This window comes from Equus asinus, chromosome 1 (genome assembly GCF_041296235.1).
Source record: "Equus asinus isolate D_3611 breed Donkey chromosome 1, EquAss-T2T_v2, whole genome shotgun sequence".
Classification (NCBI taxonomy): Eukaryota; Metazoa; Chordata; class Mammalia; order Perissodactyla; family Equidae; genus Equus; species Equus asinus.
Genome location: NC_091790.1, coordinates 205,900,863 through 205,928,250, shown reverse-complemented (window position 1 = coordinate 205,928,250; position 27,388 = coordinate 205,900,863). Strand labels below are relative to the sequence as shown.

Genomic DNA, 27,388 nt, shown 5'->3' with positions numbered 1-27,388 from the left:
CCGTGGCTGGGTGGTTAAGTTCGTGTGCTCTGCTTCTGTGGCCCAGGGTTTCACTGATTCGGATCCTGGGCGCAGACGTGGCACCGCTCGTCAGGCTATGCTGAGGCAGCATCCCAGATGCCACAACCAGAAAGACCCACAACTGGAGTATACAACTATGTACCCGGGGGGCTTTGGAAGAAGAAGAAAAAAAAAACGATTGGCAACAGATGTTAGCGCAGGTGCCAATCTTTAAAAAACAGTTAAAAAAAAAACCAAACAAACTTTTCCCAACGGAAACAGCCTATTGCTTTGTGCCTCCACGCATTGGTTCATTAATTCATCAAACATTTATAAATTGTCTACACTAAGTAATATTAAAAAAACATAATAACATATTTGTAGGGCTGAAAGGTCTATCCTGGTGATTCTTCTTAACACTGAGCACAGTCTCCTGCTAAGGAGACCTGAGCCAGTTTCCTCCAGAGGCAGACAGCTCCAGGCAACTTCCACGCCCCCTGTTTTGTACTCTCTCTCTCTCTTCTTCTTGGCTTTTGGAAACAAGACTCAGGAACCAGAGAGAGCCACACGGAAGCAAGGTGCTACATCAGCCGCCGTGTATCGCTGCTACAGCGGGCGAAGAGGGAGCTGTTAATAATCGTGCTAAGATAACAGGCATGAGCTGGGACTGGCCAGGCGACCGGGCATGGGTGGCCACCCTGTCCAGGAAAGACAAAGAAAAGACTTAACATCCCTGATGTAGAAATAGGCCCTTGAAGTGAGAAACAGTAACAACTGTGGAACATCGACCTTGCAGGAAAATGGGCCAAGGAGATGAGGAGGAAATTCACAAGAGAAACACAAATGGTGAATAAACAAACTGAAAGATTCTCGGTCTTACTAGGGATCAGAGAAACGCAAGACAAAAAAGAGGAACTGTTTTCACCCGTTGATTGACAAGCATTTTCAAGGTAAAGCTGTTCAGTGTCAGCGTGCGGTGGGCTGAGACGCTCGGCCATGGGAGGGTAAATGGGTACAATGTATTCAAAGGGAGATTTCACAGTATCTACAAAAAATCAGACACGTGCATGCTGTAAATCCAGAAATGTTACTTCTCGGGCTCTAGCAATAGAAATATTCAGGCAAGTTGACGAGGCTGAATGGGCAAGTGTGTCTGCCTGACCGTTGTTTATGATGGCGAACAACTGGAGGCAACCCAAATGCTCTCTAGAGGGGAAGTTTAAATAGTTTGAATTCTATTCTATAAAAGAGTATGCAGCTATTAAAAAGACCCAGATTGAGGGGCCAGCCCGGTGGCATAGTGGTTAGGTTCCCATGCTCCGCTTCTGCAGCCCAGAGTTTACGGGTTGCGATCCTGGGTGTGGACCTACACACAGCTCATCAAGCCATGCTGTGGCGGTGTCCCACATACAAAATAGAGGAAGAGTGGCACAGACGTTAGCTCAGGGCCCATCTTCCTCACTAAAAAAAAAGACCAAGATTGACCTAAGAGGAATGCAGTAAATGGTCTGCATCAGATGCACCTCACATGCTTCCCCAGGTCTCTCTGCCTCATCTTCTCTCAGACCCACGGCCACGTGCCTAGCTCCTGCCGCTTGGAGACTGACTCTCCGGGGCCAGGGAGGCCCCACTGCCTGAGGCTGGCCAGCCACGCCTGGAGCCTCTAGTTCCTCCTGCCCTTTCTGGACTTAGACAAAGTGCCAAGTCAGAGCACACCGGATCTGGATCCCACAGCAGCTGCCCAAGTGTCCAAGCAGCAGAGCGCCGGCGTGTGGGGCATGACTCCCACGCAGCAACTGCAGTTCACGGAGGAGCAGAGAGCAGGCAGCGAGACCCCTCTCCTGCTCTCTCCAATGGACCGTCCCAGACGTGGCTTTCCCACCCAACCTGCCTGGAGGTGCCCTGCGTGGCTGAACGCCTGGTGCGCCTCTCCACGGCCGCAGGGCAGGCCCATTGGCGCTGCAGTGTTCCGCAGCTCTCCTGGCTTGCTGCCTGCCCTGCCCCCCTCCGTCCTCACTCTCCTGGCCCTGGGACTGCTCCTCCCAAGGCAGCGTTGGCACCAGGCCTCCCTGTGCCCTGGCTTTGCTTCCTGGGGACCCCAGCTAAGCCGCCTTCTCCATGGTTTCCATTTCAACCAACCTCCCTAAAAGTGCGACCCACCTTCTGCCCACCCTCCTAATTCTCCTGACTCGCTCTCCTTTTCCTTCCTGTTGCACCGACATCTCCTGATCTATTCTACCATTCATGTGTTTATTAGTCTAGCGTTTCCTGCTAGAAAAGCCAGAAAAGATGCTTCAAGAAGGCAGGGATCTTAGTTTTGCTCACCAATATATCTGAAGTTCCTACAGCAGTCTCTGGAACACAATAGGCACTTAATAAACACTCTTGGAATAAATTTACATGATTGACATGAAAAGATATTCATGATATGTTATTGAGTAAAAAAGCAGTTTTCAACATCCTACGTTCATGGATTGGAAGACTCGCTATTGTTAAGATGTCAGTACTACTCGAAGTGATCCCCAAATTCAACTCGATCTCTATCAAAATCCCAATGGCATTTTTTGCAGAAATTGAAAAAGAATCATCCTAAAATCTAAATGGAATCTCAAGGGACTCCAAATAGCCCAAACAATCTTGAAAAAGAACAAAATTGGAGGACTCACACCTCCTGATTTCAAAACATATTACAAAGCAATGGTAAACAAAACAGTCCAGTATTGGCATAAAGACAGACAAACAGAGCAATGGAATAGAAGAAAGAGCCCAGAAATAAAGCCTGTGTATGTGGCCCAATGATTTTCCACAAGGGGCCAAGACCACTCCTGGGGAAAGGACAGTCTCTTCAACAAATGGTGCCGGGAAAACTGGACATCCACACGCAAAAGAATGAAGCTGGACCATTATTTTACACCATATACAAAAAATTCACTCAAAATGGGTTAAAGACCTAAAATATGACCCAAAACTACAGAACTCCTAGACCTAAACGTATGACCCAAAACTATGAAACCTAGAAGAAAACATAAGGGAAAATCTTCATGATGTTGGACTTGGCAATGATTTCTTGGCTATGACACTAAAAACACAGGCAACAAAACCAAAAATAGACAAATAGGACTATGCCAAACTTAAAAACTTTTATACATGAAAGAACACAATCAGAGTCAAAAGGCAACCTCAGAATGGGAAAAATATTTGCAAATTATATATTGGATAAGAGGATAAAATCCAGAATATATAAAGAACCCCTACAATTCAACAACAAAAAATTAACCAGATTAAAAAACAGGCAAAGGACTTACTTATCTGCATCTAAAGATGGTATGTAGATAGCCAACATGCATATGGAAAGATGCTCAACATCAATGAAATCAGAGAAATGCAAATCAAAACACAGTGAGATCTCACCTCACATTTATTAGGATGGCTCCTATCAAAAAAACAGAAAGTAACAAGTGTTGACAAGAATATGGAGAAGTTGGAACCCTTGTGCACTGTTGGTGGAAATGTAAAATGGTACAACAGCCATGGAAAACAGTATTGTGGTACCTCAAAAAAATTAAAAGTAGAACTATCATACGATCTAGAAATTCCACTCTAGGTATATACCCAAAAGAACTGAAAGCAGGGTCTCAAAGAGATTTTTGCACACCATGTTCATAGCAGCATTTTTCACAATAGCCAAGAGGTGGAAGCAACCCAAGTGTCCATCGGTGGATGAATGGATCAACAAAATGTGGTGCACATATTCAATGGAATGTTATTTGGCCTTAAAAAGGAAGGAAATCCTGCCACATGCTGCAACATGAATGAACGTTGACGACATTATGCTAAGTGAAATAAGCCAGTTACAAATGACAAATACTGCATTATTCCTCTTATATGAGGTTTCTAGAATCATCAAATTCATCAAGACATAAAGTCAAATGGTAGTTGCTGGGGGCTGTGGAGAGGAGTGAGAGCTAGTGTTTAATGGGACAGACCTTCAGTTTGGGAAGACGGAAAAGCTCTGGAGAAGGATGGTGCTGATGGCTGCACAACAATGTGAATGTACTTAAACTACTGAGACGTACACTTAAAAATGCCTAAGACAGTAAATTTTATGACAAGTGGCTTTTATCATAATAAAAAAAGCATAGTTTCTGAAATTTTTCTACCATTTTACTGTATATTTTTTTCTGACTTTTTGTGTATACCAAAAAAGATCTGTAAGTATACACACCACATTGTATTTACCCCTGGGGAGTGAGAGGAGAGAATTCTAATTTTTATTTTATTCATTTCTATACGATTTGGTATTTTCAGAAGGAACGGATATTACTGTTGAAGTTTTAAAAACCATAAAAATAAGGTTAAATATTTGAACAGTCTAGATAGGTAGTTAGGGAGATAGATGATAGCTGGTTAGCTAACGAAAGATAAGTGCATGCTCATGAATGCTGAAGCTCAGACCTCTTCTCCATCTTAAGAAGGATTGTTATTATTTCTCCAAGTACTCAATCTGCGTGCTTATGATTCAGGTTTGTAATCCTAAAAATTAGAAGTAGGATCCTGTAAAGTGAGCTATAAAATTCTCCTCATGGGCTCCTCTGTGGAAGCAAAGGTGGGTAGAGCAAGTAAAAAGAGTAAAGAGATGATGATGATGATGTTGACAATGATGATGGTGGTGATGATGGTGAGATGACGATGTGATGATGGAAATGATGACAACAAAGATGATGATGATGATGATGACAATAATGATGATGATGGTGCTGAAGATGAGGATAGTGATGAGGTGATGATTATGGTGATAGTGATGACAATGATGATGATGATAATGGTGATGATGATAAGGATGTAATGATGGTGGTGATAACAATAATGATGATGTTGTGATGATGGTGGTGATGATGATGATGATGTGATGATGCTGATGGTGATGACAATAATGATGATGATGATGTTGTGATGATGGTGGTGATGAAGATGATTATAGTTAACACTGGTGAGCTTATCCTCTTGCCAGGCAATCAGACCCCATGAGGTAGATACTATTATTATCCCCATTTCACAGATGAGGAAAGTGGGACACTGAGAAATCGTCAGCTATGCAGAGGGGGAGCCCTGGACTTGAGCCTGGTCTTAGGAGTCAGTATCCCAGTTCTCCTTTCCTCGGCTCCCTGCAGGATCTGCTGTGGAGAGAGCAGAGCTTAGAGGACATGAACGCCTTCAGGCAGAGTGAGCAGACCTCACGGGTCTGTGCCAAGAGGTGGGCTCCTGCTCACGGCACCAGAAGCTCTGGGAGAACCCAGGAGGGCAGTGGGAAGTGCACAGGCCTCCCCACAGTCACAGGTTCCTTGCCATCAGTAAAATCAGAGCTTTAGCTCTTGGGGCGGGGGACATGGCTGGGGAGAGGGGCAGGGCTGTCCTCCAGGAGGGCATGGGCTGCTGGGGGAGACCCTGTGACGGGAATTGGGGTGCACAGTGCTCACAGCAGGAGCCCAACAAAGACAGCTCATCCCCCCTTTTATCACAACAGAGCGCCCCAGTGCAAGGGAAGGAGAGAAACGAGGAGCCCAGGAGACAGCACAGTACCGCACATTCGCCACACTGGCTGTCAGGGCTCACCAGGAGCAGCGCCCGGCCCAGAGGTCAGTGCTGGGGTTCACCAGTGGGAGGAACAGCTTGGGCACCTGGTGCTGCTTAAACTGGACACTGGAGTTGGGAGTGGCCGGAGGGCCACCATGGCCGCAGGCTCGGCACATCCAGGCTCCTCTCTGCCGTCAGCAACTCAGCTCTGAAGCAGAGGTGGGGAAGGGCTGGATGTGGGTGGCCCCTAGGACGGGACTTCCAGCCACGTATTTCCGCGGGAAGAAGCCTTTGGGCCCCCTGGGAAGGGACAGCTGTAGGGTGTAGGACGGGGGATTTGGCTCCCAACCAACTGTGGGGTGAGGTCCCCCAGGGGAGGCCATCTCTGTCTGGGGCTTTCGCTGTTTTTGTTTTCTGGAGTCAGTTGCCCTAAAGGTCAGCTGCAGAGAGGAGATTAACTGATCTTCACAGCAGGAGAATTTGACACTGGATGTGGAAATTCTACCTGGTTAGTGCTGGTCTTAATCTGAGCCAATTATGTTTACACAAATACTCGCACATTTAGAGCCTTTTCAGGATTTGCCTTCCTTGACTTGGGTCTTTGTTCCCCTGTGATCCTCAGGGCACCACCTTACATCCATTTCTCCTACAGAGCAACCGCCTGGGAAATAAAGTGGGTCCACGTAAGAGAGTTTCCCAAATAACAGAAATCTAGAATAATGACTTCTATAGCAAATATTCACTGTCGTTTTCAACTATCTAGAATAGAGCATGGATATCCTACCCTAGGAGAGCATGGATAATCTGGATTAGATTTCAGTGTGCTTGTACAGGAAAGAAAGGAGGTTGGCCGTAGCTTTAGAAACTCCAGAAGTTCAGGTGAAATGGAGGAGTAAATAGAATATTCTCTTAAGCTCCTGGAAAAGTAAAAGTTGTTGTAGGAAATGAAAAATCACAGAGATTTATTGTCTCCCAGCTCTGGAGGCCAGAGTCTGCAGCCAGGGGGTGGCAGGACCACGCTGCCTCTGAAGGCGTGGGGGGGATGTGCCCCAGACCTCGGTCCTGCTTCCGGCAGCCTCGGGCGTTCCTGCTTCTCGGTGTACAGACCCGTCGCTCCAGTCCTCGTCTCTGCAGCATCCTCCCCGCGCGTCTTCACATCATCTGCGCTGGGCATGTTGTGTCCACGCTTCCCCTTTGACAAGGACACCAGTCCCCTTGGATCAGGGCCCACCCTAATGACTTCATCTTAACTCGGTTAAATCTGCAAACACCAGAAAAAGGTCCCATTCTGAGGTGTTGGGGCGAGAGCTTCCACATATCTGCCTTCGGGGACACGATTTAGCCCGTAGCACAGGGTAAGGAACAGAGAGATCCCCGGGAAACGGCTCCCTGTGGAAGGAGCGCTGGAGTGGAAACAGGAGGCGAGGCTACTTGGAAAGCAGAAGCCTTTCTCTGCTTCTCTTCCTGCTCACCTTGTGGAGGGCCAAGTTCTCAGATAATCATCTGGCGCTCTTCACTCACAAGCCAGGCTCAAGTTCAAGGGCCAGGTTTAAACCATAGGCTATTTGAAGTTAAAAATTGGGTTCACAATGTCTGACCCCTTAACGTTTGACAACCTACCTCCCCGTCTTCCTTCCTTCTTAAATTTCTTTTGAATGTCTATTACGGGGATTGGAGTTACTTCGATGAAACAGAGAGTGTCCCCAAAGAGCCTTAGGCTCCGGAAGCGTGCACCACGTCTCCTTGGTGAGCTGGTGCACTTTGACAGCCACCATCAGGGCAGGAATGTATTTTGCTCCCCATACACACAGGGTAATTTCTGGCACACTTTGAGTGTTCAGTAACATTTTATCTAATTTGTTAAATGACCAATTGTACAATTGCGAGTGCAGTCATGCATCGCTTAATGATGGGGGTGCGTTCTGAGAAATGCCTTGTTAGGTGATTTCATCGTTGTGCAAACATCATACGTGCACTGACACAAACCTACATGGTACAGCCTACTACGTACCTGGGCTATGTGCTACTAATCTTACGGGACCACCGTTGTACATGTGGTCCGTCATTGACTGAATCGTCGTTATGCGGCACGTTACCGTAGTCGTACATGGATCTTAGGAAATGCAACAATTTCATTTATGAAAAATCTTCAGACAGGGCTCTCCCATGTGCCTGGATTTCCAAAAGGACTAGAAGCTTGTGTCTAATCCTGTAAGGGGTAATAAGTACAGAGTCTCTCGCCTTCGGATTTGTGAAGCTTTGAAACAATCTTTCCAATGATTTGTTGGCACGCTGACCTTTCTCAGCCAGCTTCGCAGCTGGCTGGGTGATTGAGGAAGACGTGAATGGCGCTGTGTGATAGAGCGGGAGAAGGCGAGCCCCAGAACTGGCCCCATAGGTCGGCCAGGCGGAGGGCTATTGATTACACACAGCTCTGAGTGCAGGTTCGCACGCTCTCTGGGGCTGGTGGGAGCCAGGCGTCGGGCAGCGATCCATCAGGAGCACAGGCCGACTCAAGGGGTCCTGTCAAGCTGCTCTCCTCACCTTGGACTCTCTCAGAGCTATCCTTTTGCACTGGCCCTGACCTCGATGGGTCTTTGCGACTAATGTGATTGACGCAAAATTAGGAGAAAGGATGATGCCAGCTGGTCAGATTGGCCAGGGTGAGTAGGCCCCTGGGCGTGAAAGAAAGTGATGGGTCTGAAGACAGATGGCAATTGAGACAGTCTGAAGGGTGGCACATGTCAAAGTAGGCAGGCCTTGAAGACCGAGGGTCTATGGGTGTAAATGTGCACCTGAGAAGGGCGAGGGGCAGTTAGGGTCTGGCCGAGGGCTGCAATGACATCACTGAGTTAGTGGTCAGTGCCACCCCAGGCTCTGATCCCGACAGCCCCACCAGCCTTGGCGAGTGGATGCTGGCGCCGGGGCCGCGAGGCAGGTGAGGGTTCACGGCCCAGTGCCACCCACCCCACGCCTGGGAAGAGCAGCCCAAAGGGCCGGGACAGCCCACTACGCAGAGAATGTGCCGCAGGGACAGGGCCCTCCAAGACAGAGTCTCACTTGGGGCATGGTCAGGAAGACAGCCTTGCACTAAGACCATTGGCTCCACTTGGAGGAGCCCTCCCTGCATCCTTCTTCGGCTCCCTTCTGAGTGAGCCTCCAACTTGACCTTCTTGTTCCCAGCACACTGGAGGTCACACATGGGAAGGGCCCAAGGGCCAGGAGGATGTGATGGTGGACAGTCCATGTGCCTGAGTCTGTGCCCGCTGCCCAGCAGGGAACAGGTGCTCAGCACGTCTACTGAACGGCTGATGCGCGCCCCAGTGGAGGAATCCGCTTCAACATTCTTCCCACAAGCTTGCGGAGGGTGAGCCAGAGCCCAAGGCCCCAGATGGGGTGACAAGCCCGGGGACAATGCCTCCCCTCTCGGGCTCACCACTGAAGGACGTGTGCAGTCACAGCTGAAATGGCCATGGGAACAGGCCCTAGAAACTTTGGGGAGATTCGATGAGATCGGGAAAGTCAGAAAATGACACTTTGGCTGAGGTCTGAAGGATAAGAATAAATTGTGCAATTTTAAACGGAAAACTTTCCCGAGAGAAGACATAAAAGATAAGAGCTAGATTCTATCAAGAAAAGCTCCTCCACACACTGAGCTGTGTGGGGTTTGAACGTCGTCTTCCTCGTTTCCCTGAACTGGACAATGTGCATCTCCGGGAACAAAACAAGAACCAGTGAAAAGGGGGTTGATGCCCTTAGAAAAATTCAGGTCCCATAAATGGGAATAGCAACTGTGGGGGATCAGAACAGGCCACCCCAAGATATGCCTCTTTGGCAGGAGGATTATTTTGGGCTAGTTACTTTTAAAAACTGAGACATGAGAGAAACTCTGAAAAGCAGATACCCTTTGTAAGAGACATTTACATTTGTGAGGGAAATCTCCATCAGCAAAGGTGTCTCCCTCTCTGTACCGGTAAGAAGAGGGGATGACCTTATCTCTAGAAACTCTTATCAATGCAGAAGGCAGGAACTTAAATCTGCATAATAACCTGACTCTTGTTTACTGTGCTTTTCTGGTAATCTCCCATAACTGGCTCCCCCACCCACAACATCCTCCTCTGTCTTCAGCTGAAGATGGTATTCAAGATGAGAACCTCTGTTATTTCGGCGAGCTACTCAGTTTTCCTGAGTGTCTCTGCTTAATTTTCTCCTGTTATTCTGTCTCATGTGAATTTAATTCGTAGCCCAGCCAGAAGGACCTAGAGTGGGTAGAGGAAATGTCTTCCTCCCCTAGTTTGGCGACCAGAACAGGATAAAATTTCACTGGCTGGACACTGCTTGCTCCTGGACTGCTGCAGCCGAGAGATCCTGGACCCCTGACAAGAGGACCACGTCGGTCTCCCTCTCCTGGATCTCTGCCTGCAGGGTCCAGTGGAAGCCAGAGTGCTGAGCTCATGTGAATTGAATTCTTAACCAGGCCAGAAGGACCCAGATTGGGTAGAGGAAATGTCTTCCTCTCCTACACAACAGAATAGCGCTTTTCATGTGATGCTACCATTTGCCCTCAGAACCACAAATCCAGACCCACCCACCAGGCCTGAGCACGACCTCGGACAGTGGTTCCCTCCAGCACGGGCCAGGCGGGCGGCAGAGCCACCTGTGCCAGGCATTCTCAGGTGTGTGTATAAATGCTCAGGTCAGAAACTCTTCAGGTGTGAGTCTTAGCATGGTTTATACAGAAAACCCACAGAGCACCAACTTTGGCAATTTGGACCTGGATATATTTCATGCATCTTTCTTCACATATTTTGGCTGCATTCTGGGATCTATGAAATCCCTCTCGTGGCTAATTTATTGCTCGTCAGCCCGCGTCCTCCCCACGAGCAAGCACGGCGGTAGATTAGGAGGCACTGAGTCAGCTTCTTATTGTGTAAGATACGTGAAGCTGAATCTGAATTTCTTTATTAATATTTTACAATCTTAATACTTCTTAAAGAGTATATCCATACTCTAAGGCTTTATCTGCTAAATAGTTACATTATTACAGAGATAATGTGAAACCTTCAGAAAGTGAACAATCTTAGCAAAAAGTCTATTTTAACACATTTGGTAGAAAAGGCAAGTTTAGATCTAAGCTGGTTCCCTTCCCTCGTCTCTTTTTATCTCCAAGATAAAGGGAATCTCTATCATTCAAGGGTGGGAGAGCACCAGGCACCAAAGAAGGTGATCATATCTGATTCAAGGCTTTAGACCAAGCTTCCAGAAACACTCCTTAGGCAAGACCGCAGGTGACTGAAAATTGGCTAACTTGACATGGCACCCTTGTCTATCTGGAGCCCCTTGTCCAAATATGTGAAAAGAATCAATTAGAAAACCTCTTGTGAAGCACACACCTACCTTTAATGAAATGGGATGGCTCAGTGACTTGCTCACTGGCCAGAAAAAGTCCAGGAAACATTCCACTCCTCAAGCTTATTCTAAAACCCAGATTTAGACTAGTTCGGGTGGGCATTACTGTTAGATCCACATAAATTGGATTAATCTCAGGCAGGATCTTCGTCTCTGTGATGAGGGAAAGGTTTGCACCATCGGCTCCACCAGTGTTCCCACACACGACGGGTTTTATCCTAGAGGTGGTAGAAACCAGTCGGCTTGGAATGAGTTCTAAGACGTATTGGGTTGAGGGTAAGGCCTGTCTCTCCTGTCACTGAAATGCTCTTTCACAACGGAAATGACGTTTTACAGAAGCTCAACACAGCCGAAGTGTCGGGGAAGTCTAGGCACCTTTTCATTTTGAGGGGCTCTGGGGCTGCTTTCTGGGGAGCCACATGCGGGCGCAGCGAGTCCAGGGAACAGTGGCCCAGCGCTGGAACTGGCTCGGCCAGGCTGCTCCGCCTGCATCCTTGGGGAGGGCGCTGGGGCAGGGAGCTGCTTGCGCCCCCAGGCCGCCCTCCCTCCCAGAACCTTCTCCTTCTGAAGCTCCGCAGTCAGTGTCACCCCCAGGAGAGGGGGAGGCCTGCTGGAGGGCGATGCAAGGCGCCTCCAGATCAGTTCTTCGCAGGGGTTTCCAGAGGCGACCCTGGTTCCCTGGGTCGGGTGGCAAGGATGAGATCCAGAGAGATGGCGCTCCCAGTCTGGCAGTAAGGCCACGCAAGGTGCCCAATTACGCACAGCAGGTACTTCTTTAAAGATTCAAGTACCACCTCCCTTTCTTGGTTGTTCCCTTCACACACACATCCCAGCTTGGCACTGTTCACTGGGGATCCTGTCTGACTCTGGCACGAAGCCTCTGGGGCGGCTTCAGACCCTCGCCCACAACCTTGACCCAGCATCCAGCCCTGGCAGCTCGCAGAGCAGGTGTCGGGCAAAGGTTTGTGGAGCGATCAGAGACAGCAGGCCACATACGGGACAGCAGAGATGACACCGTTCCAGTCACCTGGGCGACCTTCTATCCAGCAGGCCCCAGGGAAGGGCACCTCAGCCAGACCCGTTCTTCTGCCAGGAGGGTTACTTGTGGCCCTGCCCACATGGGGGGCTGTGACTCAGGGCCCCTCCTGCAGGCCAGCTGTTACTCACTGGCCCATTCACAGGCTGGCTGTCACCCAGGGCCCCTCCGCAGGGGGGCTCTTACTAGGGGTCCCACCCACAGTCTAGCTGTCACTCAGGGCCCCACCCACATGGGGGCTGTTACTCAGGGCTCCTCCTGCAGGCTGGCTGGGACTTGGTCAGGATGCTCCACCCTCTTCCTGGGCTCTATTTGCTGGGAGCCGAGGCCCCCAGACACTTACCTTAGACCCAGGGGAAGGGGACCTCTCACTGCAGGACAGAGGACAGCGCTCCTGGGAGGACCCGCGACATGCCGCCTCCCCGAGTCAGCGGGGAGGGAAAGGCGGGAGGTCAATCCTGGCTTCTACTACACTTCACTTCCCACCATAAGGAAGAAATATACTCAAGTGATATTTTCTCAAGAGGTTGTTTTGAAATGCAATAAGATTTGAAGAGCTATAAAATATTTTTCCATTCCAAATTCTAACATCCTACATAAAGAACTGCCCATTTTTAAGAATAAAAACCCATGAACACAATGGTTGGTTTTGAACCTTTAATAAAAGTAAAAAAATGAATGCAAAAAGAACACAATGTTGAAAACTTGGTGTGAATGTGAATCTCACTACCTGTTCAAATCTGGGGTAGTGCAAATTTGTTCATACTATTTTACATTTTTACAAACTCGAATCACTTTGGTTCATGTACTTGCTATAAAGTATTGGCAAAAAAATTCTTCAGATTCACATTTTTTGGCTACATTATTTCTAACAGATACAGATTTACTTCCAGTTTAAGAGAGAAAATACTTATTGTTTGTGCATGATCAAGTATATTTTAAAGATTCAATTACTGCTTTCATCTAATGACTTGTGGTTTTTCATAAAATGTTGACATCTTCATTGAAAAGTCTTTTCACAAAGCTAGTCATTTGTTTTCATTTTCAGAAAATGTATAAGGGGTCATTGCAAAATTCAGAATGATCCCACTTTCTTTTGAACAAAACTCCTCTAAAACAAATTAGCTACAGTAACTTAAAATTTACTCCAAGATATTTTCCTCAAAACAAAACAAAACCACCGCAACGAGGATCGTCACATGGACGCAGCTGAGCACACGTCCACAGCCACACGCCACTCGGTCCCAGGCCCCGTCCTGCCGACGGCCGACTGAGAGTCAACGGAGTCTTTTCATCAAGCCTCTTTCACGGAATTTAAAACAAACCCAAAATATTTAAATTGCAAAATACAAAAAGGTAAATTTGTAAGTAAAAATTACAAGTTTACTAAACCCACAAAACTGGAGTATTTCAAAGGACCAGGGCTCAGTGGACACATACCGACAAAGCAACTTCACAACGGAAGGAAATTATTGCTGACTTCTGCCTCCTCCATGCAGCACTGAAATGAATGGTAACCCTCTTTTAACATCTCATACGTTAAAAAAAAATAAATATTTAAGAGAATACAAGGCTCAGATTGGTTTTCATATACATTGCACTTGAAGTTTAAGACCCAATACTTGCAAATTGGGTCTGGTACGGTCTGTGCCGTTAAATGACTACATTGTGCTCACCACTATCTTTGAGTATTTAGAAACACCAAATCTTTAGTGTAGTGACATACGCACTCATCTTTTTACAAGGCAATCACAGATTGCAAATTCCATAGGGCTGTGGAAAAAATAGGCATCTCTCTTCTGGAGTACTAAAGGAACAACAAACAGTCTGGCTCACTAAGACTGAAACCCATGGCAGACAGGTATCCACTCTTAGAAGATTCTGGATAAAACTTCATAAATACTGAGGTGAAAATCCCAATACGTCACAGCGCACAACCACGGCCTCCCTCACCTCTCCATCAGTAAGATTGTCTACACAAAATTCCCCGGGAGGAACGAGAAGCACAGCTGTGCACTGTGGGACACGCGTGTGGCTGCGTGAGCGTGACACACCTTGGCGCACGAGCACGGCCTCCCAAAGCTCGCTGGCACCGCGGCCGCTTTTCTCTTTTTTGACACAACCCTATTTTTAAAAATGTTTTGGATAAATATTATTCCTATTTTACCGCACTTAATCTCTGTTAAGCACCATCGACCTACCCCCTGTGGGCACTGACACAAAACCAAGAGCTGGTAATTAGGCTTTAGTTCAAGGCTGTGAAATATGGCAACTTGCTTTAATAACAAGAATGAAATCGAATACTCGGGACACTGCAGCCTGCTGCCCGCCCGGGACCCAGGCCTCCAGGGCAGGCGCAGGCATGGGCGCAGTCGAGCAGGGTCACGGTCAAGATAAGCAGTTACTCTTTCCCTTTGCTATTCTAAAACTGGTGAATTTGTTTTTCCAGGTGTCACTTGTACAGTCAGCCCAATCTAATAGATTATTGAGGGGAAAAAACAATCTTTGTCACAATCCAATATCACAGAGTTTCTTCCCAATCTTGTCATTCTTCAGAATCGGTGGGTTTGAAGACTCAGTCACTATGTGGCTTTTCAGGAACTCCCTATGTGCAGAGAAGAAAAGAGCGAGAGGAAATCAGCACTAGAGGTGTACATATTTTCATCAGCAATTCAGAGGACCCTAAAAGGTGAAAGAGGAACGCTTCCTTTGACGGCGTAAGGTGACGGAGACAAGGCCCGTGGAACACACTGGGGCAGAAGACGCGCTGCCCCCCACCGTGAGCTCCTCTACCCTGGGCCGGGAGGCAGGCGAGGCACCTGGAAGACCCGGGCCCCCTCGCTGCAGCCCAGCAGGAAGCCTGCTCCGTGGGTGGGGGCCGCTGCGGAGAGGGCGGCCATGTCTGTGCCCATGGAAAGGACACGCTTGGTCATATTGAGCACAGTGATGCTGGTGGGATGACAGGGGCTCCGACAGGCTCTCACTGGCTGCAATCCAGGGACGGGCGCTCTTGGGTACAAAATCAGGCTGTTTACCTGAGGAAGGGGAGCTTTCTGCCATAACCCTATGTTAACGTCTGGTTTCTCCATTAGAACTTCTGCTACCAGCAATTTGGTGAGACCTACGTTCGAAATAGGGCACACTTCATAACGCTGAGGAAGAACTCTGCCTTAAACCCTTTCTCGATGCTTCCTCACGGGGCTCTCAGCAAACCCTGCAGCACACCCACAGCTGCTCCTGCTCTCCAGGCACCGCCTGGCAGATCCTCCAGACAGGACAGATGTTCCACTGAAGAACGGGCAGGGAGGGCGCAGCCGGCTCCCGAGGTGGCGAAGCTCCTCGAGGGCAGAAGAGGGCCCTCGGGAAACACCTCCTCCCTGAACCCAGGTCTTTCCACGCACCCCCCTCAGGCAGCCGTGCGTCCCGATGCAGCCGAGCCGAGGAGCTCACCTATGAAACCACAGATGCTCTCCTGCGCCCAGGCGTGCATGGGGCCTGTGAGGCGTGGGCATGCTCACTCCTCCCCGGGACACACAGCCCTCAAGAACTGGTGACAGGAAAGCACTGCCACCTGTCAAATTCAAGCCAGAGGAAGACACTAAGCAAACCTGCCCTAGACTCTCGCCACTGGAAGCGTGGCGGGCCACTGACATGCTGGAAATGGGGAGAAGGCTACTCTCGCCACTGGGAGCGCGGCGGGCCACTGACGTGCTGGAAATGGGGAGAAGGCTAGACTCTCGCCACTGGGAGCGCGGCAGGCCACTGACGTGCTGGAAATGGGGAGAAGGCTAGACTCTCGCCACTGGGAGCGCGGCGGGCCACCAACGTGCTGGAAATGGGAAGAAGGCAGAGCACAGGGAGCCATGGTCAGAGCGTGGGTGCACACAACGAGGTGTGGTGTGGGTGCAAGACCCTAAGGGACCCCCGCCCTGAGCGGACAACCCGCCTGAGCCAGATGCAACATCAGATGTCCACGAGAGCCGCCCAAGGGGAGCACAGTTCACGTGGCAGGACGGCGCCTGCGGGAAACCCAGGACGGCCGCCCAAACTTATGAGGGCCTGCAGGACAAGGGAGAGATGCGAGCTGTGTCAAGGCAGGACGGCGCACGCAGGAACAGCACGGTTCAAACGCTCTCTGCACCCACCTGGGCAGGTTACTCCCCGCCCCAGGCTTCACTCTCCCCATCTTTACAATGGGCCAGTAACTGTGCTCACTTCCAGCTGTTGCAAGGACTAAATCAGCTAACAACGAAAATGTCAGCACAATACCTTGTGTACAGCAGTGCTAATCAGCGTTAGTCCTCACACCCGCTCACACTGCGTCAGCACGCTCATTAGTGGCTGAGCTGGGTCAATCACAAACAGGATGGGCAAATCCCACTCTACACTGCCCGGGGGTTGCGACCAGGCATTGGGGTCCGGGCTGCAGAGGGCAGAGCCATGCTCATCACTGTGGCAGGTGACACCTTACATTTCTTGAGAAAAGGCTAAGCTACAAATAGCAACCAATACAAATTCTATAAAATGAGGCTGCAGACTCATTATTTTCTTTTAAACATCAAGACTGACAACAAAGACCACATAGTAAAAGCTACTCGAACCATCTGACTGTGAGCAAAGCCACCATGCAGCCTCTGGGCGTGGCTAATCCTTGCAAGTAATTATGATTCTTTTTAAGGGAGGGAACTGTGGGAAGGAATAGAAGAGGTGTTCTAGAGGCCGATGGAATGCAGGATTCAAGGGCACTGGGAAAACAGCAGCAGTGTGGAACACGAACCTGGGATACACTGGACCGGCCAGATGCAGTCCCAGTGCTGACTGAGCGCCCAAGCTCAGAATCTCTTCACCTTCAGATTTCTATCTTCCTCACTCCAGTAACATCCCGTCACAAAGCCCTACTCGGTGAAGGTGCCAATTTTAAACCACGAGTTCCTTTTTCAATGTGGCCCCTGGAACATGAAGCCAGTGCCACTTGCGCCTGAACAGCACGTGTGAGGGCCCGTGGGGAAGGGCGCTCCGGCAGGAGGGACGAGCCGCGAGCATGACCTTCAGTGGGCACAGCCTAAGCACGGGACAGGAGGAGCGACCAATCCATTCCTAAGACACGGAGCAACTTCCTGGGTTTTCGGGATGGAAATGAGTTTTCAGATTCTGAGCAGAGTCAGCTGGTTTTTACAAATGAGACAACTGTTGTTAATTTTTTTCATTTCTTTGAAGAAAGAAAATAATTAAGGATACAGGCTCAAGTACTCTAACTCGCTCTTTGAAAATGTCTAACTTTCTCTTTGATAGGAAGATTCTGGCAAGATTCCACGCCACAGCCTAAACTGTAAGATTCCACCAAAACCTGCTGGGACAATCAACACTCTCCACGGCTGACGATCTGGGACACAACACAGAAGCCTGAACGAGGGCATACTCCCCACCTGTCAGGACGCACGGAGCCCAGGGCTCCCCCGCGCTGAAGCCTCCCTGGCTCCCGCGGCAGAGCTCCCGCAGCCCTGGGGCCTTCTCTGCAGAATCCAGGCAGGTGGCAGGGTCAGGGCCGGGCCCAGCAGGGGGGTGGGGCCTGTGGGCCGTGCCTGCAGCTCCTTCACAGCAGTGTTCTCGCTCCAACCCGCTATGACCGTCTCCTGCTCTTGCCGTGGTGGGGGAACCCCCAAAACGACAGGTCCCCTGAAAAACTAGTTAGGCAAGGACAGTCATGTTATAGGGAGGCAGTTCTGTAAAACAGTCCTTATTATAAATGTATTGTTCATTCTTCAGCCCTGACCGAGTCTGAAGCAAGTATGATTTCCTACGCTTGCCAATTCCAGCCTCATGAAAAACACAACTTTGCTCCAGGCACTTGTCTTTCTGCTGCAGCAGCCCATGTTTAGAAAGGCTGTCTGTCACCTTTGGAAATGGCCTGGAGGGCAGTGCCCCGACTCCAGGCCCACGTGCAGGGAGGATCGCTGGGGGAGGAGCAGGTGCAAGATTCTGAAGCCACCTGCACTGGAAGGCGGACTGCAGAATGGGGGCCTTTCCCACTTTTTACAAGACTCTATTGCTTTCAGGAGAGTCATTTACAGATGCTTTGAGGGCTGGAAGCCAAGAGGAGCAAAAGCAAAGAGACCAGCTGGACAGACTCGAGGCGGGGGGGACGGGGGACAAGGGTCTGGAGCTCTGGGCAGGACCGATCCCGCCTTCCTTGTCATCCACAACCTCACGCCACGGTTCTCTCAGGGAGCCGACAGCGGTGTTCAAAGAACCGTGGGGTCAAAAGCAGTGCTGGGCTTCCTGCAGTGGCGAGAGCAGAGGGGAAGGACGGGAGCCCAGCAGCAGCCTCGAGAACATCGCGGAACACCCGTGTGGCGAGTCTTCCTCCTGATGGCGCACACATCCATCTGCTACCCGGGGACCACTATCGAGTTCCCACATACAGCTGGTGTGGTTTTGATGATAAAAGTGATTTCTTATTATAAGAAATTTTTGTTACATGCAGAATAGGGAAACCCCCTAAAAGCCCCCTGCAGTTCTACTTCCCAGAAACAGCCACTTCTGATTCCCCTCCACAGCCCACTCTCCTCCGTCCCCCAGCACACGTGTCAGTTCTTACTAGAGAGGCGTGAGCTCTACACGCCCACTTCTCTTTGCCAGTCAGACTGACCTCCCCTTCAAAGCTCTACCTCCAACTCCGTTCCTCACTCCCAGGCCTTTGCAAACTCACTCAAGTGACTATAACAGAGCTCCGCTCTGTGCAGTCGCTCGCCTGACTTTCTGCGGCAGAAATACAGGTACAGACAGAACTGACGACAGCTTCACATGTATTCACACGTGTCACTGTGCTCTCCACTGGGCTGGGAAGTCCTGGGAACAGGGACCACGCTTTCTTCCGCCCGTAGAGCAGCCTGCAGTGGCCACTCTCGATCACCAGTTCATTCCGTGGACAGATGCCGGGGGACGGGCGGAGTTGGAATTGGTAAAACCAGCTGTGACCATTCCTGGGGCTGCGGAGGGCCTGCCTCCTTCAAGTGAACCAAGCTTCACAGCTCTGAGAAGTCTGCTACTTCTCCTTGAGCTGGGACCCAGGGGTTAAGGATCAGATTGCCACGGGTAGAGAGCGCAGGAGGTGGGGTTGGGCCCAGGAGGTGAAGTTTGTTCCATTTGGACGGCCTCAGAGGGAAGGCCATAAGCACTCTCCTCCAGCTCCAAGGGACAAGAAGAAGGCCCCGATGTAAGTTTCCCCCAATTGCAGAGAGTAAAAAGGAAGAAAAGAAAGCTTAAGTAAGGGAGAATTATGCCAGCTATTCTCTTCTAAGTTGTCTTTAAAGATTTTTCCATACAGATGGCGGGAGCATGGCAAGGATTACACAGTAAAACTACTGCAAAGGTGTGATTTGTGCAACTCGTTTAAAAAGTTTCCTCCAACTATTTCTAGAAGTTTAGAACTTGTGCATGCTGTCAAGTTTCTACTTCTACTAAAAAAAAATGCTTATTTCCTAAATCTGGTTAAAAAAACCTTCATCATAAAAGTACAACAGCATCAGCCCATCATCCCCAAAAGTAAGTAACTCGCTCAATGTGGTTCACACTCCAAGTTTATGAACAGTCACCCTGGTTGAGGACACTTTTATCCCAAAAGCCTTACTAACAATTCTCTCCTAAAGAGCACTGAAATAAAACTCTCAAAGCAGTCGAACAATCGTGGGGTTGCCTGGTTCTACATGGACAACTGAGAAGGTGGGCGGAGGGGAGGCAGACAGGAGGGAGAAGCCCAGTGCGTCGCTGAGGCTGTCTGACGAGACGAGCCCTCGGACGCTCAAGAGGGGACCCGAGAAGCAAAGCTTTTCCAGTGGAGACTGTTTGTTTCAGCAGCAGATCCACATCCACAGAGAATTACAAAGGGGTGAAGAGAAGGACGCCTTAGCCTCAGGAACCACTGGAAAACATTCTAAAGTCCATCTTTTTGAAACTCCTTCTATTTTTGTGAAACGGCCAAGCAGCCTTCAAATCCAGCTCTCACAAGTAAGGATGAGCTGGCACAAATAAATGTCCTGTTCTAAAAATAGCACATGAGGGACCAAGATAAGTTTTCTGAGAAACCCCCAGACTTCATCTGAGGGCAATGGCCCTTATAAGACTCCAGTTTCCTTTCTGTAGTTCATTTTATTTAAGCCCTGTGGTCAAAGCCCACTTGAAACAACATTTAAATGTCCCCATTTAATTTTCTTTTGGTGAAGTGCTCAAATTTAACTACCCAAAAGAACTGCTCCAATTATCCTCGACTTCAGCTGCCGTTCTGGCTCGCAGGAACCGGCTCCGTGCCATCGGAGGGCACACTTCTTTCTTTTCCAGAAAGGACAGGGCAGTCTGGTGGGAGTCCATCACCCAGGGACGGAGGCGCACCCAGCGATGCCAAGTGCCGTGCCCTGCCCTGTGCCCGGTCCACCTGCCCCTCTCAGCCAGGCCTCGACCTGGGGTAGGGTCTCCGCAGCCGCAGGCTCCATCCACCTCTGATGCCCTCTCCTAGCATCATCTGCACCCCCATGAAAGGCGGGCAGAAACTCAGCATGAACCACTCATTTCAGCTGTTTCAGTAACCCTTTCTCTGCCGTGACCTCGGCAGGCCTGAGTCCAGAGAAGCCTCTGAGCCGTCTCTGGCCCGAGGAGCTGAACGGAGCTCCAGCTCCTTCCTGCCCAGCTCGGATGGGGGTCTACAAACCTCTGAATCCCTATAACCTAGCAAACAATTTCCTGGGTATTGTTACCTACTTTTTTTAATATACACTTTTCTCAATAATTGTTGCTCTTGAGTCTCAACTAGACAAATATCAACACAAATTACAGCATACTGCGTAAAGCGATTCTGTCAAGCTGCTAACTACAGTGTTAGAGCGGAGATAACCTTACGTACCATAGCCAGCTGTCGCCCTATGTTCCCTACTGTCACACCTCCTGAGAAAAATATGCACGGGAGCCAGGAGCGAATGTAGAGGAAATCTGGGGATGTGTACCTGGCGAGAGAAGACAAAGAAAAATCACGGCTGAGCGGTCACCTTCCCTGAGTCCAGGTCCCCCGGGGTGAGACTGCAGTGGGACAGATGGTGCGTGCTGGCCGGGCGCGCTGCAGGGGGCTGACATTGGGGGGCCATGCTTTCCTGCTGCTACCGCTTGGCTTTCCTCTACATTACACCATGGGTGGTGCATTTTTCACATATGAATCAACAACAAGCAGCATTTTTGAGAATTTCACGCCTAAAACTATGTCATGTATGTATACAGGCCAAATAAACAGGACATCTCAGCTTAGCGGGTATTTTTCTAATGCAAGTTAAGCGACAGCTTCCGGATGGAGCCGATACTTGAGAGCACACGCTTACTGATAGACGCCATTGTAGACCAGCAGCTGAGTGATCAGAGTGGCCAGGAAGGCGATGGTGATCCCAAGCCCGAGGCCACTTCGGGAACGGTCAAATGTCCACCAGAGGCCCAAAGACAGGGCTGCTAACGTCAAGGAGAGCTGAACGTTATTGGCAAAATCCAATTTCTGGTGATGTACAAGTTAAGGAAAAGTTTAATGATTTTTAATATGATCAAAAACAACAACAAAAAAAGCCCAGGAATTACACATGCGTTAAAAAAAGCCCAGGAATCACACCGGATTCTCCATCCATCAAATCTGCCCAGGGCGCTGCAGAAAGCAGTGGATACAAGGTCTCTGTGATCACGATGACCTGAAACTTCTCTGGCTCACCGGCTCAAAAACGACTTCACGAGTGAACTTTCTAGACGCCATCCATACAGTTCTGCCGGTACTTTGGCCAAAAAACAACGTATTTTGGTATTAAGTCACCCACGGCCCTGCTCTTATTTCTTGTTTTCATCAGTACCTTGAACTGAGCAAGCGTCCTCTTCTCTCAGTGTCCGCGTGAAGACACCTCTGCAGAACGGCGCTGGGCGCCACACATGCCAGTCTGTGGAGGCACAGTGGGCTTCACCACAACACCGTTATCAAGCGGTGACAAAACGAACCTGTCAGAGCTAAAGTATCTCATCATACCCTTTTCTGACATTCTTCCCATTAAAATAGGGGTAGAGCAGACTTATGAGTCAGTAACTCTAAAAATATCTTTAAGATTTTAAAATATGATTTAGTTGTGCTAAAGAAACTCAGTCTTTGCAGATCTTGTAAACTATGAACCATCCTCCTGAAAACTGCACTTCTGCACAGAAACACACTAGCTCCTGTGTGAAGCATGCCACCCGTGGACACCAGAAGTTCAGGGAGCTGCTATTAAGAACCTTATTCCAGAGGACACCACTTTGACTGGCCCTCTGGGAGAAGCAGCTCCAGGAAAAGCGACTCTCTCGCCACTTCTGGGCCACAGAACCAGGTCTTCACAAGGGAAGGACGTACGGTAGAAAGGTCAAAAGGAATTACAAAGTGAACTCTCAGGAACCGAAAGATGCCGTCTGACAAGGAAGAGACTAAATGAGCGCACTGTGCTTCTGGCATTACTCCGTTTCCTGAAATGAACTGGAAGGGCTCTAGGAACCACTGCAAAAACTCCCACTAAGTGTAAACTAAGCAATACGCTTTAAAATAAAATACTTGGAAGAAGATTGTTCAAGTAAACTATGAGATAACATTTACTCATTAAAAGTAATGAAATGCTTCAACACATAACCCAAGAAAATGCTCTGCACACAGCACATCCACTGAAGGATACAGCACTGGCGTGGTTGATACCCACAAAGACTGCTACACAGCGCATGACACTGGCCCACTCCCTCTTGAACTTGTGGGGCTCTCCGAGGTGACTGTCGATGCAGGGGTAAAGTAAGCCGACAACAGCTGTCAAAGAAAGAAAAGATGACAGTGTTCGAATGTACCAGCTTAAAATCACAGGATTTCTATGTGGCAATTATTAACATAGTACTCAAACCAGTCCTTTTCCTAGAAAATTTATCTGCTATAACATAATATCTAAATCGAGACTAATTACGTATTTTTGTTTTCCTTGAGTATAAACAAAAAAAAATCACTGTTTTGATAAGATTAAAATTGTTCCTCAGTTTAGTTAAACACAGAAGTGGATGGAGTGAGGGCTTAACTGTCCGTGCAGGCCGCAAGTGCAGGACACAAAGGCCTGTGGAATCAGCCTTCCATTCCACCAGCGTCATCTCCACCTCACAACCAGGAGACAGCTTCTGAGAAGACCCGAGGCCACAAGGCGCTGACATTCCTCCCGCGGACCGGCAGGGATGCTGGGCACATCTGTGTTGACCTCACCTGACGTCTGGGTCATAAAGGCCACACGCCCAGAAGAACAGCATTTAGTCTGTAGACCGAGCACACGTTCAGCACCAGCCCCATGGGTTGGTGCTGCGACCAGACCACCACGCTGGTTCTGCTCTTCTTTACCTGTCCCTAGGAGCCAGGCCCTGAACGGTGGGAAGACCCGGGGACCAGGCACAGAACACAGGACCTCGTTCCCAGCTGGCCCTGCTGGGACCCGACTCCTCATGTTTGTTTCCTCGTGTGTGAAATGATGAGGGTTATATAACACAGATGGGGGAGGAGCGGCTCCCTGTGGTCTGGGACGTTGGAAAGTTTTCAGTTACGGGAGAAGGTGTGGCTTTCCAGGAAAGATGAAGACAGAAAAGAAAGAACAGGGCATGTGGTGACTGGTGGGGACCAGGCCCACAGGACCAACGCTGGGACCCAAGGTTTCCACCACGTAAAGTCACCAGGTACCGAGGCCTGACAGCCATATGGCTGTCCACCTGGGTGTCCTATGAAAGAGGTAACCACTTTAGATTCTTGAACAGAGAAACAAGAAACACAGTTTCAGCCAAACATTCAAATGGAAGATTTTCAGTTTCAATTTCATATTGCATTTTATCAAGTTCTCATTCTAAAACAGAACCCAAACAGCTCTTTAACTTACTTCACTATAACTTAATTTTACCTTTTGAGGTTAAAAGCTAAATAGATGAATAGGTACTACGGAATTTTTCCCTTATGCTCTTGGCTGATGGTCAAAAAGACCAGTAAGGGCCTGCCCGGTGGTTAAGCGGCTGCACTCTGCTTCGGCAGCCCCGTGTTCATGGGTTTGGATCCTGGGCGCGGACCTACACATCACTCATGAAGCCACGCCGTGGTGGCGTCCCACATACAAGGCAGAGGAAGACCGGCACAGATGTTAGCTCAGGGCCAATCTTCCTTACCAAAAGAAAAGCAGGGTAAGAAAAATTGTGTTTCAGATACTCCGAGAATTCCTTGAAGCTTCAAATTACAAATAAACCCTAAACTTTCATTTCTAAGATCAAGTTTTTGATTCAAAAAAAGAAACTACTGCACCAAATGTGTAGGAAAAATAGAATTTTGCATCTAATAGTATAGCCATGCACTTAAAGCGTTTAGAAAAACAAAGCAAGGTCCCATCTTTCTAAGGACAAAGATGGAAACACTGTGCCTCCTGCTTCATAACTAGAGCACCCCTCTGAGGGCTGTCCGAGCCAGGACAAGGGCTCTCCATCCCAGCCTGTGCCTTCCTGTCGTCTTAAGTGAGTCTGCTGAAAGGGTGACGTGCTTCCACAGAGCAGGGGACACACCCAGACTCCAAGGAGGCAGTATGCCGAGTTATGAACAGTGGTCCTGCCGCTCGCTGGCTGGGTCCCCTCGGACACAGCTAATCTCTCTGTGATTCAGTTTCCGCATCTGTAAAATGGAGCTACAGCAGAGCAGTGCTGTAAGAAGTAAAAGGAGCAAAGCCTATGAAACAGAACGTGGGCATCAAAGTCCATGAACGTCAGCCACCAAGCATACAGCAGGGCACCCTCCTGTGCTACTGTCGTCACCCCCTGCACCCACCCACCCCCGCCCCCCCCCCCCCCACGCCACACACGGTTGTCCTGCCCTCCAGACCGAGCAGTGCTTGCGACAAGGCTTTCTACTCACTCTGCACTTCAACAGCTGATGGAGCCGGGGCTGCAGAAGCAGCTGACACATTTGTTAACCCATGAATGCTGTGTAACTAGAGCAGTACTGAGAGATCTTCTGGGCCAAGACCAATTCAGGATCTTAATAAAACCAGCTAAATAACCAAGAAATTCTACTAAATGAAGGCAGTTGCCTGTGCCTTCGACTGACCGTGTGTTGTTTCACAGCATCTCTGGGACTAGTTATGAGAACTCACACCTAACCCTGGACGCAGGGTCAGTTTCCCAGCAGTGCTGGTGGAGAGGCCTGGCTTTGGCCACGTTCACTTGGCCATCCTGCGAAAGGAAGTGGGAGAGGCTGCTCCCTGGCAACGCCTCTGCCCACTGTGCCCACGTGACGGGTTGTTTTCAGTCACCCAGCAGTGTAGCATGTTTGAGCGGGCAACCAATGGCAGCCAAGTCCCGCCGCTCACCAGTTCTGCAGGCGGCCAATCGGGGGCAGCTGCTCGGGATGACAGCTGCCGGGCTCCCCCAACAACATCCTCAGTGCCAGGTCAGTAAGAGGGAAGGACCTGGTCAGCCTGGCACAAGCGTGAAACAGCCAATTATCTCCCCACCTCATCTCCATCACCGGCTTCCTCCAACCCCCAGAGACGAGCGTTTGGGGTTCGATATCCTCTCCACCCCGTTCTCCCGGAAACACAAACAGGGGAGATGCACACTTGTCATCTGTGGATGGTTCCATTTTCATTTAAATAAATGTTTCTCATAGGCTGAAAAACATTTTTAACTAAACAACCATCTTTTATTCCTACTCACCAGCGGCTGTCCCACAACAGGGAGGAACCCACCAGGCTGAGGAGAAGATGGTGGCAATAACTTCCTCAGGGAACAGGGTGACGTTCCTCTGGACCTGCAGCAGGTTGAGCACGAGGGCGAGGACCACCCCGACTGAGAAAAGCACCAGGCTCCTCTGCACCAAGTGGTGATGCCAGCTGTTAGTGTGGCAGCTGCTGCCCCCACGGCCGCCCACACCAGTGCTCTGCGGCCCCCGAGAGGGGTCAGTGTCCGGGGCACTGTGGGCCACCAGCAGGGAGGGGCCGGGCACTGAGGAGTTGATCATTTTCCCCACTTTGGCGGCCACCCCTCCGGAACCGGTTCTCTGGTGGCTTCTGTGCCTCCGGCCCTTAGCACAGGAACAGCTCCAGAAGTGGTCGTCCAATCTGGGCATCAGTCACCAGGGTTCGGCAGGCTTTCCTAGAAGGAAAAAGGGGTCGGGGAAGGGGGGACCACCATCAAGCTCATTTCCAAGGGACACGGCAGGTCGGGAAGGCCCCGTCGGATGGAGGGTGTGCTCACATTCATCACCAGCAGGGCCAGGAAAACTCCCTAATCCCTCGGAGAGTCGGCGGGACAGGGCAGCCGACACAGCAGTACCAAGTGGATGGAGTGGCAAGGGCACCCACAGGGACACACAGCTGCGATCAGCGGCAGCCAGGTGTTGGGTGACCGGAGTGTTGCAGAGCCCTCTAAGGTCCCCATCCGCAAAAGTGCCCCTCTGCATAAACCCTGAAGTGCTGGCCCGTCCAGTCCAAAAGTTTTCCAGACTGCGCCCGTTCGCGGGAGGCAGAGCCTAGCTGGGCGCAGGCCGCCCCAGGACAAGTTACAGGGCTCCTCCCGGACGGAGGGGACCACCGACCGGGCCCACTTGGGGTCAGGGGTGCCGCCTGGGGCTGGGGTCGGAGAGCGCGCCTTGGCCCGAGGGTCGGGGCGCGAGCCGCAGCCCCTGAAGAAAGGCCGTCCGCCCCACTGCCGTCCGTCCCACTGCCGGGAGGGGTGGGGAGGCCGCAGGGTGGGGGGCGCCCGCCCCCGACATCCCCGCCCTCAACATCCCGGCTGCACCCGGGCGGCCGCCCCTTCCGCCCGGGCCTGGGCCCCTCGGCCGGGCCCCACGCACCTGTCCAAGGGCGCCCGCCAGCGGGCTCGCCGGGGAAAGAGGTCGTGGAGAGGGTCGCGGCCCAGACCGCCTGGAGTTGGGCCCGCAGCGCCAGGCGCGCGGAGCCGCTTATAAAGCGGGCGGCGGGGCCCGGGTCACGTGACCCGCCGGCCCGGCGCCCCGCCCGCGCGCCTGGGGGCGTGGCCTCCGCGCGCCCCGCCCCGCCCGCGTGCCCGTCCGCTCGCGGTCTGGTGAGGCGGCCGCGGCCAATCGGGGGCGGGCGGCCCATATGACGTCAGCCCACGCCACCGCCATCCAGCGCCCGGCGCCGGCTCGGGAGCGCGGACGGACGGCCGGACGGACGGCCGGACGGCGGGCGGGCGGCCGAGGCCGGGGTACCGGTCGGGGCTGGGGGTCGGACGCGGCTGGCGGGCGCTGGGGAGGGCGGCTCCCCGCTCCTGGCCCGGGTGCAGCCCCGGCCCCGCTCCCCGCGGCGGGAGGCGGCG

At 50.6% G+C, this 27,388-nt stretch overlaps 1 protein-coding gene across 4 annotated transcripts; it reads right to left on the bottom strand.

The window, feature by feature from the left end:
* Positions 1-39: 39 nt before the first annotated feature.
* Positions 40-27,076, bottom strand: INSIG1 (insulin induced gene 1). 4 transcript variants are annotated; one of them, XM_070516821.1, is made up of 7 exons: positions 26,904-27,072; positions 25,766-26,203; positions 22,732-22,856; positions 21,382-21,548; positions 20,916-21,015; positions 17,446-17,703; positions 12,663-14,624 (listed from the first exon to the last, which is right to left on the bottom strand). In XM_070516821.1, exons 2-6 carry the CDS (start codon positions 26,175-26,177, stop codon positions 17,449-17,451), a joined length of 1,059 nt encoding a protein of 352 aa, XP_070372922.1. In that variant the 5' UTR covers positions 26,178-26,203; positions 26,904-27,072; the 3' UTR covers positions 12,663-14,624; positions 17,446-17,448. The 4 variants fall into 4 exon arrangements, with proteins under 4 accessions (XP_070372924.1, XP_070372922.1, XP_014684444.1 ...); XM_070516823.1 differs by lacking the exons at positions 12,663-14,624; positions 17,446-17,703 and adding an exon at positions 40-171; XM_014828958.3 differs by lacking the exon at positions 17,446-17,703 and having other exon boundaries at positions 26,904-27,076.
* Positions 27,077-27,388: the final 312 nt, after the last annotated feature.

What these genes read in the sequence shown, in the direction of transcription:
- INSIG1 (XM_070516821.1), bottom strand. Translation starts at nt 26,177, where the DNA reads ATGCCCAGATTGGACGACCACTTCTGGAGCTGTTCCTGTGCTAAGGGC. An exon ending in GTCTACAATGGCGTCTATCA is followed by an intron (nt 21,016 to 21,381) that starts GTAAGCGTGTGC and finishes TTCTCTCGCCAG; the next exon opens with GTACACATCCCCAGATTTCC. An exon ending in TAGGGCGACAGCTGGCTATG is followed by an intron (nt 17,704 to 20,915) that starts GTACGTAAGGTT and finishes TTGCCTAACTAG; the next exon opens with TTTTTCAGGGGACCTGTCGT.